The sequence below is a fragment of the Callithrix jacchus genome, chromosome 9, assembly GCF_049354715.1.
Source record: "Callithrix jacchus isolate 240 chromosome 9, calJac240_pri, whole genome shotgun sequence".
NCBI lineage: Eukaryota > Metazoa > Chordata > Mammalia > Primates > Cebidae > Callithrix > Callithrix jacchus.
Genome location: NC_133510.1, coordinates 35,363,920 through 35,383,870, shown reverse-complemented (window position 1 = coordinate 35,383,870; position 19,951 = coordinate 35,363,920). Strand labels below are relative to the sequence as shown.

Here is a 19,951-nt window from a genome sequence, read left to right as displayed (position 1 = left end):
CTCAACAAATACTACATTCAGGGCTATGCTTTGTGCTGACTGGCTTTAGACCTTTGTTACCGAACTGATCACTATGGCCCTGAGGATGGTGTTACTTAGAATATTCTCACCTGTTCTGAGAGGCTGATGTTGGGGTCAGTTCCCCCTGAACTAGGTAGAGTCCATGGGCTGTATAGGTGAGGGTTGAGTACCTCAGCAAATATCACGGTACTCTTCAGAGGAAAGGAAGGATAATATACAACTAACAGTGGTCACTCCTGTACTCTCTCTTGTTTGGACGCTACTGGGAATTTATTTCTTTTTCTGATCCTTTATTGACTTTAGGAATGAGAGATAGAAACAGGATGAGAGAGGAAGTAAAATTCTTTCATCTTATATCAGAACTGAACTATATTTTTGGACCCTATATATCCTTATTTTTCCATTGACTTATTACAAAAAATTCTTAGAGACTGAACTAAGTAAATTTTGTAACTTTTAAAAAATACATAGTTATACTATTTTAGAGATTCTGAGTAATATAAAATTTCATGTCTGTACAAAATATCCTGGGGCATTTTAATTTTAATACAACAGTCACATAGTTTTAGAACTGAGTTAAACATTTTGTATATAGAAACTTATCTGTGAATCAAATCTGGCACAATTTCTTTCGGTGTGTAGGTAATTAGTTATATAAATTGATTTTTTAGCCTTGTTTGTTAATCATGAGCATGCATTTCAAATTTTACACAATATATTTGGGGAACTCTGGTGGAAATCAGTATATTAAAATGCCTACAGGGCCTATTAGTGTATAGGCAGGGAGGCCAACTAAGGGAATGGTGGAAGAAATTGAAAAAAAAACAAGTGTGCATAATGTGCTTCTTCTCTTTAAAAAAAAAAAAGAAAAAGATGACAACAAAAGAAAGAAAAATGACATTTGATGGTCATTCTACCAGTAGTTATGGGGCAGATCTATATTACACTGTGCTATTATGCTTCTCTTTCTTTGCAATCAGTGAATTGCTTTTCCAGGATAGGAAATTTGAATTAGGCCTCTGTGACTATGAAAATAAACCAAGCTAACTTAACTCGTTCTCATCAGTTTTAACCAACTGAGTTAATCAGACATGGGTATTAAAAAAAGATTTTACCTACTAAGCAAATGTGATCACAGTCTGAAGCTTTGTTCTTGGAAAATCCCCTCTCAGGGTATTTAGCCCTTCTTCTTCAGCTTGCAGAATTCTCCACATTTCAGTTTCCTGATAAATAAGTGGGTGCTGCTACTCCACATCTTTGAAGCTGGTTGTTAAGAAGCAGCTCTTCTGCAGTGATCACAGTTTAAAGCATGAATCAATTTAACATCACATAAGCTGTAAATTTCAATTGAGTTACAGTTTCAAAGTAAAGTGCAACATACAGTATAAAGTGAATCTGGTATTCAACCCTAACAATGTCATAAAAGAGGCGGTGAAGTCTCACATGATGTGGGCCACAGAGAGGATTGTTGCCATTCAGATCTTAGCTCAAATAGTACCACATCCTCAGAGTGGCCCACCATGGGCCTCCCTTATTAAGGCAATCCCTCTGTTCGAGCCAGAATGGTATCTCGGATGTTTTTTGGATTGAAGAGAGATTGTTGCAACCAAGGGTTGTCTTAGTAAAGGTGGCCCATGGGCCACTCTGAGGATGTGGTAATATTACAGCTAAGATCTGAATGGCAAGAAGACTTCAGCCATGTGAAGGGCGAAGGGATTTCTAGGGATTGACATCAGCACAGGCAAAGACCCTGTGATAGGAAGAAGCTGGGCTCAACTTGGAATTGAATGAATGCCAATGTGGCAAAAGGGTGGTGAATGAAAAGGAGGGGGAAAGGAGATGGTCTGGGAGGCCTGGGACATGATCAGATCAGGCAGTGAGGCCATGAGAGTAGATTGGATTTTAATCTAAGAGTATTGGGAACTCATTAGAGAGTTTTCAGCAGGGGATGATAGCATATATTTCTCTGAAGTTGAGCATTATATTCAGTAAACTTTTGTAGTCATTAAACCAGAGGTTATAGGCAGGTTTTACCTCATACTCCAGGTGCAGTTGATTAGTAGTGGCTTCAGAGAATCCTGTACTGAGGATTCTGTGGCTAACTAGAATTCAGCAGATAAATGTGACATAACCAGTTAGTATGACCACAGTGTGTGCACTGTTTCTGCATTAAATGTCTGATTAAAGTAGGGTCAGAGGAAAAATAGAACTTAAAAATTTAATTCTGACAATACAGTTGACCCTTGAAAAACATAAAGGGTAACCCCTCATCCAGTCGAAATTTGCATATAACTTTTGACCCCCCCCAAAAACTTAAGCACTAATAGCTCACTGTTGACTAGAAGCTTTACTGATAACATAAACACTTCATTAACACATATTTTGTATGTTACCTCTATTATATACTGTATTATTACCATAAAGCAAGCTAAAGAAAAAATATTTTATTTAAAAATCATAAAAAAGAGAAATATATTTATCTTCATTATGTAGAAGTGGATCATTATAAAGCTCTTCATCCTCATTATCTTCACGCTGAGTGGGCTAAGAAGGGGGAGATAGAGGAAAGTTTGGTCTTGCTGTCTCAAGAGTGGCAGAGGCAGAAGAAAATAAATGTATATGTGGACTCACGCATTTCAAACCCATAATGTTCAAGAGTCAACTGTAGTTTTAAAACCAGGTGTTTATTACTGAAGATACGGGAAAAAAACTCAGAGAAGGAATGGAAAGTTTGCTATGACCAGTCATCTAGAGAAATGCATGGTCAGCCTGTTGATGGACTCTAAAGAAGGAGATAGGTGGTTAAGACCTGATGTTGAATTACTCTTATGATTTTGGACTTTTGCAGGAGCTGGTGGTGCTTTGCCACCTCCACCACCCCAGTTTGATATCTTTGCTGGCAGCGGGGATTCGTCCCAGGATGTTGGTGATGGAGTTAGCCTCCAAGGGTTCCTTGGATCGCCTGCTTCAGCAAGACAAAGCCAGCCTCACCAGAACCCTACAGCACAGGATTGCACTCCATGTGGCTGATGGTTTGAGGTAAGTGGGTTGTGTTGTTTTCTATTCAGTGCATGGCAAGTTGACCCCAGACTCATTCTCAGGTTCTGAGAACACTTCCCAGTAACACTGTGCCCCAGTAACCATTTACAAACAATTTGGATGAAAACTACCGGTTTCTTGATCAAGTTTTGTAATTTCAGAAAATAAGAGTATGAAGACGATGCAGAACCTCATAGCAAGTAGGAATAAATTTTGAACACACAAGTTCTGCTCTAGAACCCATAATCTTAACTCTGTACTGGTCTGACTTCTATACAAATGTATAAGTTAGGCTTTACAGTATCAAAGTAAGTGAATCACATGATTCCAATGAGGAAAGATGAGTCCATACTTCTCAAGGGGACTAGAGTGATTCACATTGGATTCTTCGGCAAGACCATCTCACCTGTCTCAGAGGCACAGCCAGAGCAAGCTTTGCAGAGGCAGCATAGTGGAGTGGAAAGGCTGTGGTCTCAAGACAAAAGGCCTGGGATTAATCACTATTCCACACACTTAGTAACTATGATTTTATATCTCTGATTCCTATTTTTTAAGCAGTCTATGAACCATGACTAATATTTAATGCATAAAATTGTGACAACTTCTGTAATAATTGATGACATTCATTCCAGATGAGACTCTTGATGTCCCCTCTGCCATTGCTACCCATCCCAAGGCACCCAGTTGTTATACCTGAGAGTTACCTTTCATTCCTTTATACCTCTCTTGCCTCACAGCTAATCCTTCAGCAAATCTGTTCAGTTTTGCCACCCAAATAATATCTTTTTTTTTTTCTTTGAGACAGAGTTTCGCTCCTGTTACCCAGGCTAGAGTGCAATGGCGCGATCTCGGCTCACCACAACCTCCACCTCCTGGGTTCAGGCAATTCTCCTGCCTCAGCCTCCCGAGTAGCTGGGATTACAGGCGTGCACCACCATGCCCAGTTAATTTTTTGTATTTTTAGTAGAGACGGGGTTTCATCATGTTGACCAGAATGGTCTCGATCTCTTGACCTCATGATCCACCCGCCTCAGCCTCCCAAAGTGCTGGGATTACAGGCTTGAGCCACCACGCCCGGCCAATACATCTTAATGCTTCTAACAATTTCTCTTACTAAGGTTTAAGTCTGAGCCAGTATCATCTCTCATTGCCTACTGGTACCCAGCTTCCCCTCTGTCTCATGGTATGTCCCATTCTTCACCCAGCCACTGGAGTGATTTTTCGAACATGAAAGTTGGATCAGGGCTTGTTCCTGTTATCAACCCTCTCCTGCCTTATTTCTTGGGCACGGTGCTTAGCCACTTCCATTCCTGAGGTTTCTTGCAAATACCAGAGGCTTTATATCTGCTATTCATTTCACTCAGCAATATCTGACTCTCAGATGTGCTTTCTACTTATTATAAAAGATTATCTGAATCCTTTCATTCAGGACTCTCAGCAGAGAGGATGTTCCTGAGGACCCTGTGTCTCTCCAGCCCCTGTAGGACTATTGCTGCCTAGGATTCTTTATGTTGTCATTTAAAAAAATTTATTTATTGTCTGTGTGTCTTACCATCAGAATCTAAGTACTATGAGAGGAGGGACTTTTCATTTTTTTCACCATTGTATCTCTAGCACCTAAAATAGTAAGCTTTTGAAATTATTGTGCTGACATTGACAGGGGCGGTCGGGGGGAGGGAGAAAGGAGAAAAGAAGGAAAACAGTGCCTGTCACATAGTAGCCAAGCAGTGTGTGCAACATTCCTTCTCTTCTTTCTCTTCTGAAATGCTGTGAATATGGCTTTTAGGAAGTATCCAGAAATGTCAATGGAATGGGCAGCCAGAAAAACAAATCAACCCCCCTCACAAACAAACAAAACCAGGAGGATGTAACCTTTAATAGCTTATAAAGAATACAATTGCATGCTTTAAATGAGATTTCCCTTCCTGTAAGGGTCCAGGAATGACTGAAAACTGTACCGATTATGAAATGAAACAGGGTGCAGGGATTTGGATTTGAATTGATGTTTCTGCTTTTGAACACCAGGGGGAACCTTGCGTTAAATTAATCTACGTAAAGTGCAGCTTAGTCTCCTGGATCTCCAAGCTCTCTTTCCTTCATTTAACTAACTCTAGGTTCTAATTTTTCTCTAATTCTTCCATACGTCCCCAAAGTGTTTATTTATAAAGTGAAGAATTGCTGGGTTTTTTTTTTACTTAACACTCTTTGAAAAACCTTATCTCTAAAATGACTTATTCTAGTTCTCTGAAACCTTACTTTAAATAACAAATCCAGCAGTTTCTGATGAAGTAAATGAAATGTCAGCATATTTTAAAATAATTTGCCTAATTTGTTCTTAGTATAATTTCAGAAGAGCTTTGTGGATCTTGCACTACAAGAGGCTGGTCGATTTCAGTAGCTATCAATCTTGTACCAGCACTAAGTATATTTTTAAAAGCTCAGCATTAAGGTTTATTTCCCCCAATATGTTTCAGCACAGACTACTATAGATACAGATGCAAAAAGAGTAAATAAAATTGTGCTCCTTAGATGTCCCTTAAACACTGGAGCTGTTTAGAGTGACGTAAAAGAACTTTCTTCATGTGACATACTCTCTTTTCCTCTGTCTTGCTTTCCACTGTTAGCTTACCTCTCCAATTCTATCCACTTCCTCTGATCTTTTTATCATAATTCTATAAAATCTATGAAGATATATAGTCGCCTGCATTTTCTGTATGTTCGTTCCTGTGTTTTGATATCTCCAAAATGGAATGTCCTGCCTTGCTATGTCCTCCCACCATGAACCTGTTCTTTCTCTTATATCCCACACTTGCCAGGCCAGGATACTTGTAGTCCTATCCATGGCAAACACCTTCCCCCCAAAGCATGTATGCATTTGTCCACCAGGTCCTTGACTCTATTTTACATTATCTTTTTAGTCAATTCATTTATTTTTATGCCATGATTGGTTCCTTGGTTCAGTATGTCCAGAGAATTATCAGAATTTCTTTTCTAAAATAAAACTCGAAGTATCTTTCAATTGTGTGGCCATTCTCAATTATCTGCAAAGTGCATCTGAACTTCAAAACTCTTTCTGTATGCCTCTTGCCTCCCTTTGCAGCCCCTGCTACCCCACTGTCCACACTGCATTCTAACCATGATGACAGGTTTGAATTTTCAGTTATGTTAATGTCTCTCTATCATTGCATTTGCTATTCCTCTCTTTCCAGAAAGGTGTCTGCCTAGAGAGCTCATTTTCCTTCGGAATTTCCTCATATTCCATCTCTACTGTGAAGGTCAACTGTGTCATGTAGTGTTAGCTTCTCCAACTTGTGTTTTATACACATGCTTTGTGCAAGACGTTGTCTTAGGTGCTGAAGTGGGAAAGCTAGATGTTACATTGTTCTTGAGGTTGAAAGCTTACAGTCTAGTGGGAGAGTCAACTTTGCTGTCTTGACCTTAGTGTGTTTCTCCCTCTGTGCTGCACTAGAATGTGGTACTTACACATTTCTGGAACCTTGTTCGGACACCTGTTACCGGACTGTTTGAGCACAATCCTTCTGGATTGTGATGCCCTCAAGAGAACAGAGATACGAAGATGGCTTTGTGTACCAAATGACCGGCCCTCATAGATACCTAGTATATATTGGTTAAATGAACGAATGCATTCTATTTTTGGAATAATTCCATTCAGAATGAGATAAAGTTTACTTTAAGCTATGAAGAAAGAAGTTTCTTAGCAACTCTTACAATAATCACAATTAAAGAATGACTATTTAACTGAATATAAACCAGTCGATTTTAATAAAATATTTGACAATAGTCATGGTTTCACAATGCAAAAATTATGGCTAAATTATTGTCAGAAAGAAAATATCTTATTATTTCAAAAGCTATTTTGCTATTCTATTAAAAGCTATAAAAACTGCACTTCTTAAGATTAAATTCTATAATTGAACATTTTAACTAACCAAGATATTATCTCTTTCCCACTGACATTATTTCAAATTAAGCTTAACTATTTCTTTTTAGCCTTTGGGAAGTATTCTGAAAGAGTCTGTGTTCTATAAATATACTAAAAGGCGCATGCCTCATGAAGGATTTGGATGCTATTTAATGATGTATGACTTGGCTTTAGCTTTTTATTCTTAATCTCTCGGCTTTTCTCTTCATCAGGATAAGAGTACCTAATGGCCTTTCAGTAAGCCCTTAGTAAATTTTTCTTCCAAGCCCATTACTTACTGTGAAGGTCAACTTCATTACTGTATTTATCTTACTTTTTCAGCCCCAAATAAGTATACTGAAATGAATGAGCCTAATGTCAAATGTCCCAACTACATCCTGGAAAAGAGAGAATCTTCTGCTGTATTAGTTGATGCAATTAAATATGTGCTCTCCAGGCCATCATACAATTGAAAGTTCAGGGTATCATTGCCACTTTGCTTCTAATCCTTCCAGAAGTGATTGGTACTAGGTAGTGGAGTAACTATTAATTTATATAACGTGAGCCAAAACCGACAGTCATGAATAAGCAAAGGATTTAAATTTAACTCCATTAAGTCTTGTGAAAAATTATTTTCAACATAGGTTATAACATACCTGTGACATCACATGAAATGCTATGGTCAATTTGACATCATGGGGCAGAGAAGACAGAGTTGGAAATCAGAATTTTATAGACATCTAATGTGATAATAACATTAGTAGTGGAGACACAGTAAGGTCTCTGACCGTGTTTCCAGAATGGATAGGACCTGGTTGAGACGAAAACTTTAAGTTGTTCTTTTTTTTTATATTAACTAAATTTTGTTATTTGCCTGAAATATCAAACTCTAGTTGCTCATGATTGCATTGGTTAGTCTCCAAAAGAATGGACTTTAATAGTACCTGTCCTCTTTTCCAATACAATGTTTCATTCATTCTAAATCTTAACCTTAATATTCTTTTTTAACTTTAATAGCTAACAGGATTAGTTTATGGTAAATTATATACTCAAACAGAAAAGGCTAATAGCAAGCAAAAGTCTTATGCTTTCATCCAAAAAGTAGAAAATATTTTCCAAACATTGGGAAACATTTTAGTCAGAAAAATAAATATCAATAATAAATGGAATAGAGAAAAATTTTAAACTTGAGAGAAACCTCTATATGGTTTTAAGAAAAAAAAAGGTATTAAATAAATGGCAAGTACAACAAAATCCTATCAGTTCTTATTTAACATATTTAGATTTTAAAATAGTTAAAATATTCATATGGTCATTGAGGGGATTCATAATTGCCTTTAAGTAATCATTGACATATACAAAACTAAAGTGTCCCAAAATTGGGGCTTTGCCTGAGATAGACTTGTCTCAAAAATCTAAAAAAAGAAAAAAAAAAACATTGAAATCACTCACCAGATTTGACCGCTTTTTTAAAGCATACTTTGTAATATTAAACTTATATGTTTCAGTTTTCTTCTACAATATCTCTTAACTTTAAGGGTCAAAGTGAGCACAGAATTTTTGATGCTTGGCATAATGGATATGTATATTTAAGGAAATTAGGACAAAAATTATTATCATGTAATCACATTTTAATAAAATTTCCTGTGCAATTTCTGGCAGATACCTCCACTCAGCCATGATCATATACCGAGACTTGAAGCCCCACAATGTGCTGCTTTTCACCCTGTATCCCAATGCTGCCATCATTGCAAAGATTGCTGACTACGGCATTGCTCAGTACTGCTGTAGAATGGGGATAAAAACGTCAGAGGGCACACCAGGTAGGTAATCAGGTTTGTCTCATAATTCTGTCTTCAGGATGGATAACCAGTGACCTCAGATGTGAGTTCAGAAGAGTCAGAAGAAAACCATAGTCTGTCACATTGTGACAGAGGTTTATTGTGTGAAAAACTGCAAGTTTCACATTGTGATTTTGCCATCATATTTTGTAGGAAAAAAGAAACGATCAAATTTCTCAGGGCAAAAACTGAGTAAAAAGAAGAGAATGTTTGATATCAAGTTATATTTTTAAAAAGTTAGATTTTTAGAATCTTTAGATACTTCAGAGGTCGTAAAAAGTAACAGCAAAAACTTTAACCTAGGTACTATTGACACTTGTAAGGTGAGTCAAATTCAGGTCCACAAATTCTTTTTCACAACTCTGAAACCGAAAGAACTCTGAAATCCCCAGGTTTTTTTTCAAGTAACTAATTTGGTGGCAAAACCTAAGCAAACTGACTGGAGGCTTATTACAATCTTTATTTTTCATGCTCAGTGTGAATATGCATACAATTTGCTGCAGAAATAAATGTATATATTTGAGTACAACCGGTCGGCCCTGACCCTACTGAGGGATTCTGTACACATCACTGGCCACCCCATGGAATCTTTCCTCTCTTTCTCAGTTCCCACTCCATTCCTTCTACTCAAATTCATCAGAATATCAAGCTCAGATTCCTAAGAAACAGTTATGGAGCCAGTGATCTGCACAGACATCTTGTCTCAGACATCAGTTTGAGCAGGAAATAGAACATTTAGAAGCTAGCATTTGTTTGAAGTGGTAGGAACGCTCCATCTTTAGGGAAACTTTGTATAGTTATTTGTAAGTAAAAATTATAGGTAGCTGTACAGCATCTTGATGATGGCAGCTCAATTCAAACACCATGCCTGACACAGAGAAAATATGCTAGAGGATATCTCACTAGGGAAAAGGTTCTAGTTTGTTTCCTGCCCACCCAACTTTTGTATTAAATAAGCAAATGGCCCCAGATTCCAATGCCTGCTTTTATTTTTGCTCCAAATGCATATATACTCTATTGTTTTACATAGCTGCATTTTGGGAGTAGACTGTATGCTCTCATAAACACTTCAAAGTATATGTTCTGGCTGAGAGTATGTCTGCGTTGTTCAATAATAATAAAACTAATTATCATTTATAAGTACCTGCTGTGCGTCAGGCTCAGTGCCGGGTATATCAGAGACACGAGCTCTTATCCTCATGTCAATGCTGGAAGTTAGCTATTATTTTTTCATTTGCCAAATGAGAAAACTGAGGCTCATTGAGATTATATAACTTGCAGAATGTCACGCAGTAATTGGCCAAGGTAAGAATTCAGTCTAAATGAGAACCAGATCCAGAGATACTTGGCTTTAAATCCTATAGTCTCTGCTAAACCATATGCAACTCTAACTTGAAGAGGCTTATTTAATCTTCATTATTAAAAAAGGTCAAAACAAAACAGATCCATGAATAGCAAATATTGTCAACGAGAGGTTGGGAAAAACAATCTTAAAAATGAAATTCCACAGGCTTCATATAGTCCAATATGGAAAAAGTGGGGACAGGACAGTGATTTTCTCTTGGAAGATCTGCTGATTTTTGTCATGGGACATGAAGGTGGACTGGGCTACTCAACTGGGACTTGGAGTTTCTTCCTCCTGTATCCTCCAACCCAGTCTTTCTGTTCATTGGGTGAAAATCTGTTGTTGAAGCCTTGTCTACTTAATTAACAGTGGGTCTCCCAGGTCTCTGTGGGCTGTGCTCTTGTACTTGAGCTCTGCTTATCCTCTTTGTGGTCTGGGCCAGCTGGCAGCCAGCTCCGTTCACCTTGGTTCAGAATCATGGCCTTTCATTTTTAGTATCTGATTTGCTGGTTTTGCTCAAAACCTGTCTAAAATGTAATATCCATCTGATTCTTCATATTAAGCCACATAATTTTTCCTGCTCTCTTTTAATCTCCAGTATTGAATAGTGGTAACATAAATATGGAGACAGATCATGACAAAAACCTATAGCCTAATCTTTTCTCTTCTGCCCACTCTTCCCACAGGCTGCTTAATACTTTGTAAGCTTTTTTGTTTTCTGTAACCTAGATTTTCTCTTTATCATTACTCTGTTTAATTGTTGGAGTACTTCTGATTATCTCAGCCCTAAACTCTGCCACCGATTTTAAATAACAATAACTCTCACTCCTACTATTATTACTACTGCTACTACCACCGCCAAACTTTGTCTTCCCCAAAGCATTTCTGTTGGGGAAGAAAATACTTCCCTCCCATACAATTTCAGTTGTCTTCTTGTCTTTTTCCATTTAATGAATCTTCCTATTAATGTTATATCTTTTAACATGGAAACTTAGAGAGAAGCAAAAGACCATGGATTTGGTAAGCTTTTTGAGTGCATTTATATACTACCTCTTACTGCAGTGTGTGTGTTATGAGTGTGAGTTTATTACAGTTGTCTTACAGAGGATGGTAATAGGAGCAGAGCCTTCCAGAGCATAAGCGATCTGCTGGACTTGCACATAGCTCTGTCCATGGATTGAGCATCTCAGTTTTTAGGACTTTCTGACATATGTGCTATTACTATTTCTAGGCTAGAAGTACAGAGACTAAAGTTTAGAGAATGTCAGAAACATTTATAAGGTCCTATAGGACAAAAACTGTAGAACAAAATACAAACCCAAGTAACCTGAGATCAGAGCCTCTGGTCCAGCACTGTGATAGCTGGAGATGCAGAGACAGAAACAATGCAGTTATTGACAAGGACCATGGTGCCATGTCTGTCCACATTTTGAAAATCATTACAGTATGGATATTTTCACCTTTAAATAATTTGGAGAGTTTCAACATTAACTCAGTCAAATGTATATATTTATATTTTATTTTGTTGGGAGTGGCAGTTAATTCTGGGTCCTGTGGCAGTTGCACTGTTAACTGAGATGAATGCTGACTGATGACTTTAACATTTAACTGATAAAATAGTGGTTAACACACCCATATAAATACTATAGTCTTTGGTTAAATAAAATGTTTCTCACTGGACATACATGAACATCTGATGGAGATTATGGAACGTACTCTACTCATGCTTCTCTGAAAGTAAAAAACTAAATATGTGTTTCAATACACAATATGATATATACTCAGACTTAATTCATAAATTTCTCTTCGTCTTCATCTATGGATCTTTATTTACTTGTTGCATTTGTTAAAATGCAAACTTCTCTGAAAAATTATTTCTAAAAATAGTTTTTAGACAATAAATCATATTCTCTCAAGTATTTTAACATTGTAATTATTGTGATAATTCTCCAAGGGGAAATTACACTTATTTTTTATTCATTTATTCATTCATTTGGCAACAATATGTTGAACATTTACCGGGCACCAAACTAGCTCTACTACTTAATAGTGGCTTGATGTTAATCAAGAAATTGTTAGTGCAATCAAGAACACTAGAAATTCATGGGATGAATTTAAAGAAGCTTTTAGAAGAGTATCATATTATAATTGAGGTACTTTCCGAATATATAAGTAATATTATGTTTCCACGATAAGAGATCATGCCAAGAAGATGCTTACTTTGAAAGGGGGAAGATTAGAAGGTTAAAAGCATTTTCATATTGAAGTAAATATTCCTTTCCATATCTTCACAATTATCTTTCTCAGAGTTCTCTGACTCATTCTGAAAAAAAAATTCCAGCCTTCTGCACAGCTCTACGATCTTCAGATTGTTGCCTAGAGTGGTAAAAACTATTGTAAAAGGATGTGTGCACTGGATGAGAATTTAGAAGTAGACAAATGACCCCTAGAGTCTTTTCCTGCTTTAAAAGCCCGTGATTCCAAATTCTAACAGTATATTTATCAAGAAAAAAATATGCTGAACATTTTAATAGTTTTTGAATAGTACCTTGATATAATAGATACCTAATAAATGTGCTCAATGAATAATAAATAACTGGTTAAAATTTAAATAAGCCTCCCAAATTTCTTTCACATTCTAAGAAGGCAAGCATAAAGGTTGTTAATGAACTAGTGAATGTGTGGGTAGCTAATTATTTTTAAGTACTCTTGACTTTGCTATTCATCATCTGTGTCGCCTTAGGAAAATACATTTCTGAAAGGTTTATGTCATTTGTAAAGTAAAAGTCCTTATTTGTCTACCACAGGTGATTCGTGTGCACATCAAATAAAATGCTCAATAAGATACCTGTAAAATAGTAGAGAGATATGAATTAGGAGCTATTGTGATTTGTTTACATTATGTCACAGATACACTTTATTGGGGTATGTTTTAGAACTATCTTAATTATACAATTCTTTAACTTAGATCGTGAGAATGATATTATGATTATATAAGAAAATGCCCATGTTCTAAGGAAATGTATAATATATTTAGGTCTGAAATACTGTATCTGTAACTTAATACAGTATGCAAATTATGTTAATTTACATGTTAATTATATGCAATTATATTAATATGTTGCCATATGTTCAATATATTCACATGCATATATGTGAGGGAATGTTATCTGTTAGTGTAGTAAAGGTTATCATGCTCAAATTCGATGTCTCTTATCTTTCCAACTTTTCATGCTTTTCCAGCATGGTGAGGACTACTGAGCTCCATCTTTTGCTGGTAGTCTCTCTGTCAAATAGAACTGTTTCCACATTCAATCATTTATTCCTTGAAGGTTGTGAATTCTTAGATTTTTCTGGCCGCATATTTAAATTACCCTAACAATCATATAATTTCATTGTAAAAAAGGTGGAAATAAAAAGGAAGGTAAAATGTACAGATCATTTTAGCAAATGAAATAATAATTATATTGGGATGTGTTTCTTCCTGGACTTTAATTATGTACATTCCCATCAACTTTTTGTTTTGAAAAGGTTTAAGCCTACAGAAGAGTTGAAAGAGCAGTACAGGCCGGATGTGGTGGCTCATGTCTATAATTCCAGCACTTTGGGAGGCCAGGGGGATGGATCACTTGAGGTCAGGAGTTCAAGACCAGCCTGATCAATATGGTGAAACCAGGTCTCTATGAAAAACAGAAAAATTAGCTGGGTGTGGTGGTGGATGCCTGTAATTCCAGCTATTCTGGAGACTGAGGCCGGAGAATCACTTGAACCTGGGAGGGGGAGGTTGCATTGAGCCAAGATCACACAATTGCACTCCATCCTGGGCGACAAAGCAAGATCTCCATCTCAAAAAAAAAAAAAGAAAAAAAAAAAGAAAAAAAAAAGAAAGAGTAGTAAAACATAAACCCATATACCCTACACATAAATTCATTGATTATTTACTTTTTGCCTTACTTGTTATTTCTTACTATCTTTGCATATGAAGGAATCCTTGAAATTAAGTTGTAAACATCATGTCACACAATCTCTGAACATAGTATTTCTTTGGAATAATGGTGTTTTCTTAAATAATCATGATACCATTATCACAGCTAAAACAAATTTCAGTTGATTTTTTCCACATACTGATTACTTTCTGTCCAGGATTATCTCCTACATTTTCTTTTCATTTAAGCCATAGCATATCAGCTTAAAAAGTGATCTTGCAGTTACTGCATGGCATACATTATTTAATTATTTCCCTTTGTGATTGGATTTCTTTAGATTGTTTATAGTTTTATTATCACAAATATTGAAATCACTATTTTTCTGAAGAACTTAAAAGTAATTTATCTCTCTTTTGGAATAAAAGATGTATTTCCTTTTAAAAGAATTTCAGACATGAATCCAAGAAAGAAGGCTATTATTTGTTTTAGTTTTAGTTTTTATTTATTTATTTTTAACTGGGTAGAAAGAGCAGGGTGACAAGTTCAGGAAATAATGAGAGTGTTAGAATTTTGGTCAGGTTAAAGTGGGTTGGAGTAAAGTTTAGAAATCTCTTTTCTGCTTATCTCTCCTGCTTTTAAAACACTGTCCTGGAAATAGTTAATATTAGGAATGAGAAAAATTATATAGGTTTTCCTAGTAAGCTTTATTTCTTAATTATGAAATACTACTTAATAACTTACAATTGAATATTTATCACTGTTACCCTTCAAGGTAATCTTATTAAAGATTGAAGATATTTATAATAAACATTGAAGGATTTTATTGTCCTTTGAGGTCAACCTTGGGGGATGAGATGTTCTGAGGCAGGACCATTAATTGACTTGATCCAAGGTATCTGGTTACAAAAATAACACAGCCTGGTTTAGAACGTCTCTTCCTGACTCTTCTTTGGCACATAGCCTAAGTATATTCCTCCTTGGATGTATGAGCCTTGATGTTGGGCATATTTATTATTTTATCTGCTTACTTTCAGGGTTTCGTGCACCTGAAGTTGCCAGAGGAAACGTCATTTATAACCAACAGGCTGATGTTTATTCATTTGGTTTGCTACTCTATGACATTTTGACAACTGGAGGAAGAATAGTAGAGGGTTTGAAGTTTCCAAATGAGTTTGATGAATTAGCAATACAAGGAAAATTACCTGGTAAGTTCTGTTTTCGCTACAATGAAGATTTTTTTTCATAGTACCAGCAGCTTAATTTTTAATTGTAATTCTATGCTTAATTCCTTAAACTGCTGATCTTTTTTTGTTTAATGCATAAATATTCTTAAATCCTGTGACATATTAATAAAAATCACCTGAAAAAGGTAGTGGTTTTAGGCTTTTTAAAAAATCCCAGATTAATATTGGTGTGTTTAGTATTATATTTAGAAACATACTCAGAAAAGGAATTTGCTGTTAGAACTCCACATTTGGTGATTTTTAATTTTCATAAATAATTACCATGTGTTCATTAGCCTGGAAAGTTTTCATTTTCCTGACATGAAATAATTTACATGCAGGAATGAAAGATTGAATGATCTATAATAAGAATTTTCAGTAAGAATTAATAAATGTGTATTTAATGTTATCAAAGCTCATTGGGAATGGTTGTCTCATGCTTTCAAGAAATTAGAGGACCTTGTAATTCATTCCTTAACCATTACGTAGTTCTCACTACAAAATACCCTTTTAAATTTATTTAGCTGTTTCTCATATTTTCTGCTTTCTCTTTCATTTAAGAAATATTTTTGAGTGTACACGATGTGCCATGTACAGGACATAGAGCTTTATCTTTCTTGTGTGTGAATTTAAAGATCCTAGCAAAAGAAAACTTACTATAAATTGGATGAACCTTAGATATAACCTAGGATATCTGCCTCATTTCATTCATTAGTTTTCTAGTGAAAATATTCAGGTACCTGCCAGGCACAGTGTCTCACGCCTGTAATCCCAGCACTTTGGGAGACCCAGGCAGGTGGATCACTTGAGGACAGGAGCAGGAGACCAGCCTGGCCAACATAGTGAAACCCCATCTCTACTAAAAATACAAAAATTAGCCAGATGTGGTGGCACGCTACCAGGGAGGCTGAGGCACAAGAATAGCTGAACCTGGAAGGCGGAGGTTGCAGTGAGCTGAGATTGTGCCACTGCACTCCAGCCTGAGCAACAGAGTGAGACTCCATTAAAAAAAAATTGGGGTCTCTATTCTGCATCTATCAGTAGAATGACCTGCTTCTTATAAAAAGCAAATGAGCACAAACCATCTGTGAGGACATAAAGATTAAATGCTTGCCTACCTTGAGCACTAAAGTGAAAAGTAGGAGTCTAATCATTACATAAGCAAAAGTGTTTCAAAGTCTATTTGAAATGCAGGTATGGAAAGAAAATCTATTATTTTATTAAATTGGTATTTGGGTCTCTTTTTGTTCTATTAAAAAAAAAAACAAAAACCAAGACACCTTTTTTGTTATCTCTTAGGAGAGATCAAGTCAACAAAATTAGCTTTAATTTTGTGATAACTAAATTGACATAAATATAGGATTATGGAGATTAATATTTTTCTCTGCAATGTCTGGATCTTTTATAAATATTGAGAGGAAATATAACTGTTCCTATTTATTTAGTATGCTAGCATGATTTTTTTTTGAATGTTTTAGATCCAGTTAAAGAATATGGTTGTGTCCCATGGCCTATGGTTGAGAAATTAATTAAAAAGTGTTTGAAAGAAAATCCTCAAGAAAGGCCTACTTCTGCACAGGTATTCTTATGTAAAATGTCTTAATTTTGTACAGAACATGTGCATATACATATATATATATATATATATAATCTACAAATATATATACTTAAACACATAAATAAACACACACAGACAAAATTAAAAATAGTTATATGGCAAATCTTCTAATTCCCACCATCCCAGGCCCAAAAATGGACATTGCCCAAACCTGTATGCTTCTCTCTCATTACATCATGTGTGTCTCCTCTTCGAGATGCCTGCTCAATATTTTGCCCATTTTTCTATTGCATATTTTGCCTACAAATCAAATGAGAAAAAAATTTATATAGAATATACCAATCCTTTGTTGGTTTTACATGTTGCAAATTACTTTTTCAAGCTGATGGCTTTTTAAATTTCCTGTAGGGGGTCTGTTAATGAACAGAATTTCTTAATTTCTATATATATAAATTTAATAATCCTTTTTCAAGTTATTACTTTTTGATGCTGTTTTAAAGGGTCCATCTTTCTTTTAGAGACACAAAAATATTTACCCATGATTTCTTTAAACATTTTAAAAGTTTTCTTTTGACAAACTTTTCATCCATTGGAATTGACATTTTTATCTCTATTCAAGATAGAAATGGTATCTCTGTCCTATTTGTTTGTTTGTTTTTTATTTTATTTTATTTTATTTATTTTTTATTGCATTTTAGGTTTTGGGATACATGTGAAGAACCTGCAAGATAGTTGCATAGGTACACACGTGGCAGTGCGATTTGCTACCTTCCTCCTCATCACCTATATCTGGCATTTCTCCCCATGCTATCTCTCCCCAACTCCCCACCCCGCACTGTCCCTCCCATTTCCTCCCACAGACCCCAGTGTGTGATGCTCCCCTCCCTGTGTCCATGTGTTCTCATTGTTCAACACCCGCCTATGAGTGAGAACATGCAGTGTTTGATTTTCTGTTCTTGTGTCAGTTTGCTGAGAATGATGGTTTCCAGGTTCATCCATGTCCCTAAAAAGGACACAAACTCATTGTTTTTGATGGCTGCATAATATTCCATGGTATATATGTGCCACATTTTCCTTGTCCAGTCTATCATCGATGGGCATTTGGGTTGGTTCCAGGTCTTTGCTATTGTAAACAGTGCAGCAATGAACATTCGTGCGTGTATGTCCTTATAGTAGAATGATGTATAATCCTTTGGATATATACCCAGTGATGAGATTGCTGGGTCAAATGGAATTTCTAATTCTAGGTCCTTGAGGAATTGCCACACTGTCTTCCACAATGTTTGAACTAATTTCCACTCCCACCAACAGTGTAAAAGTGTTTCTATTTCTCCACATCCTCTCCAGCATCTGTTGTCTCCAGATTTTTTAATGATCATTATTCTAACTGGCATGAGATGGTATCTCAATGTAGATTTGATTTGCATTTCTCTAATGACCAGTGATGATGAGCATTTTTTCATATGTTTGTTGGCTTTATGTTTGTCTTCTTTTGTAAAGTGTCTGTTCATATCCTTCGCCCACTTTTGAATGGGCTTGTTTGTTTTTTTCTTGTAAATCTGTTTTAGTTCTTTCTAGATTCTGGGTATCTGTCCTTTGTCAGATGGGTAGACTGCAAAAAATTTTTCCCATTCTGTTGGTTGCTGATTCACTCTAATCACTGTTTCTTTTGCTGTACAGAAGCTGTGGAGTTTGATTAGGTCCCAATTGTCTATTTTGGCTTTTGTTGCCAATGCTTTTGGTGTTTTGGTCATGAAGTCCTTGCCTACGCCTGTGTCCTGAATGGTTTTGCCTAGATTTTCTTCTCGGGTTTTTATAGTGTTAGGTCTTATGTTTAAGTCTTTAATCCATCTGGAGTTAACTTTAGTGTAAGGTGTCAAGAAGGGGTCCAGTTTCTGCTTTCTAAACATGGCTAGCCAGTTTTCCCAACACCATTTATTAAACAGGGAATCCTTTCCCAATTGCTTGTTTTTGTCAGGTTTGTCAAAGATCAGATGTTTGTAGATGTGTTGTCTTGCCTCTGAGGCCTCTGATCTGTTCCATTGGTCTATATCTCTGTTTTGGTACCAGTACCATGCTGTTTTGATTACTGTAGCCTTGTAGTATAGTTTGAAGTCTGGTAGTGTGATGCATTCAGCTTTGTTCTTTTTACTTAGAATTGACTTGGCTATGTGGGCCCTGTTTGGTTCCATATGAAGTTTAAGGTGGTTTTTTCCAGTTCTGTGAAGAAGGTCATTGGTAGCTTGATGGAGATAGCATTGAATCTGTAAATTATTTTGGACAGTATGGCCATTTTCATGATATTGATTCTTCCTAACCACGAACATGGAATGTTTCTCTATCTGTTTGTGTCCTCTCTCATTTCATTGAGCAGTGGTTTATAGTTCTTGAAGAGGTCCTTTACGTTCCTTGTTAGTGGTTTTCCTAGGCATTTTATTCTCTTTGTAGCAATTGTGAATGGCAGTTCATTCTTGATTTGGCTCTCTTTAAGTCTGCTATTGGTGTATAGGAATGCTTGTGATTTTGTCACATTGATTTTATATCCTTAGATTGCTGAAGTTGCTTATCAGTTTCAGCAGATTTTGGGCTGAGATGATGGGGTCTTCTAGGTATATAATCATGTCGTCTGCAAATAGGACAATTTGACTTCCTCCTTTCCTATTTGAATATCCTTTATTTCTTTTTCTTGCCTGATTTCTCTGGCTAGAACTTCCAGTACTATATTGAACAGGAGTGTTGAGAGAAGGCATCCTTGTCTAGTGCCAGATTTCAAAGGGAATGCTTCCAGTTTTTGCCCATTCAGTATGATATTGGCTGTTGGTTTGTCATAAATAGCTTTTATTATTTTGAGATACGTTCCATCAATACCGAGTTTATTGAGGGTTTTTAGCATAAAGGGCTGCTGAATTTCGCCCTAGGCCTCTGCATCAATTGAGATAATCATGTGGTTTTTGTCTTTGGTTCTGATTATTTGGTGAATTGTGTTTATAGACTTGCATATGTTGAAGCAGCCTTGCATCCCTGGAAGAATCCTACTTGATCATGGTGGATAAGCTTTTCGATGTGCTGTTGCAAT

General features: G+C 36.2%; 1 protein-coding gene across 18 annotated transcripts in view; it reads left to right on the top strand.

Annotated features, from left to right (window-relative positions):
* LRRK2 (leucine rich repeat kinase 2) overlaps positions 1-19,951 on the top strand; it is a 152,957-nt gene that overhangs the window by 110,723 nt on the left and 22,283 nt on the right. For all 18 annotated transcript variants that reach the window (XM_078338018.1, XM_078338022.1, XM_035255810.3 and 15 more), the window contains 4 exons: positions 2,870-3,060; positions 8,645-8,805; positions 15,129-15,299; positions 16,796-16,896. In XM_078338018.1, coding sequence (XP_078194144.1) covers positions 2,870-3,060; positions 8,645-8,805; positions 15,129-15,299; positions 16,796-16,896 — 624 coding nt within the window. The remainder of the gene's footprint in view (positions 1-2,869; positions 3,061-8,644; positions 8,806-15,128; positions 15,300-16,795; positions 16,897-19,951) is intronic.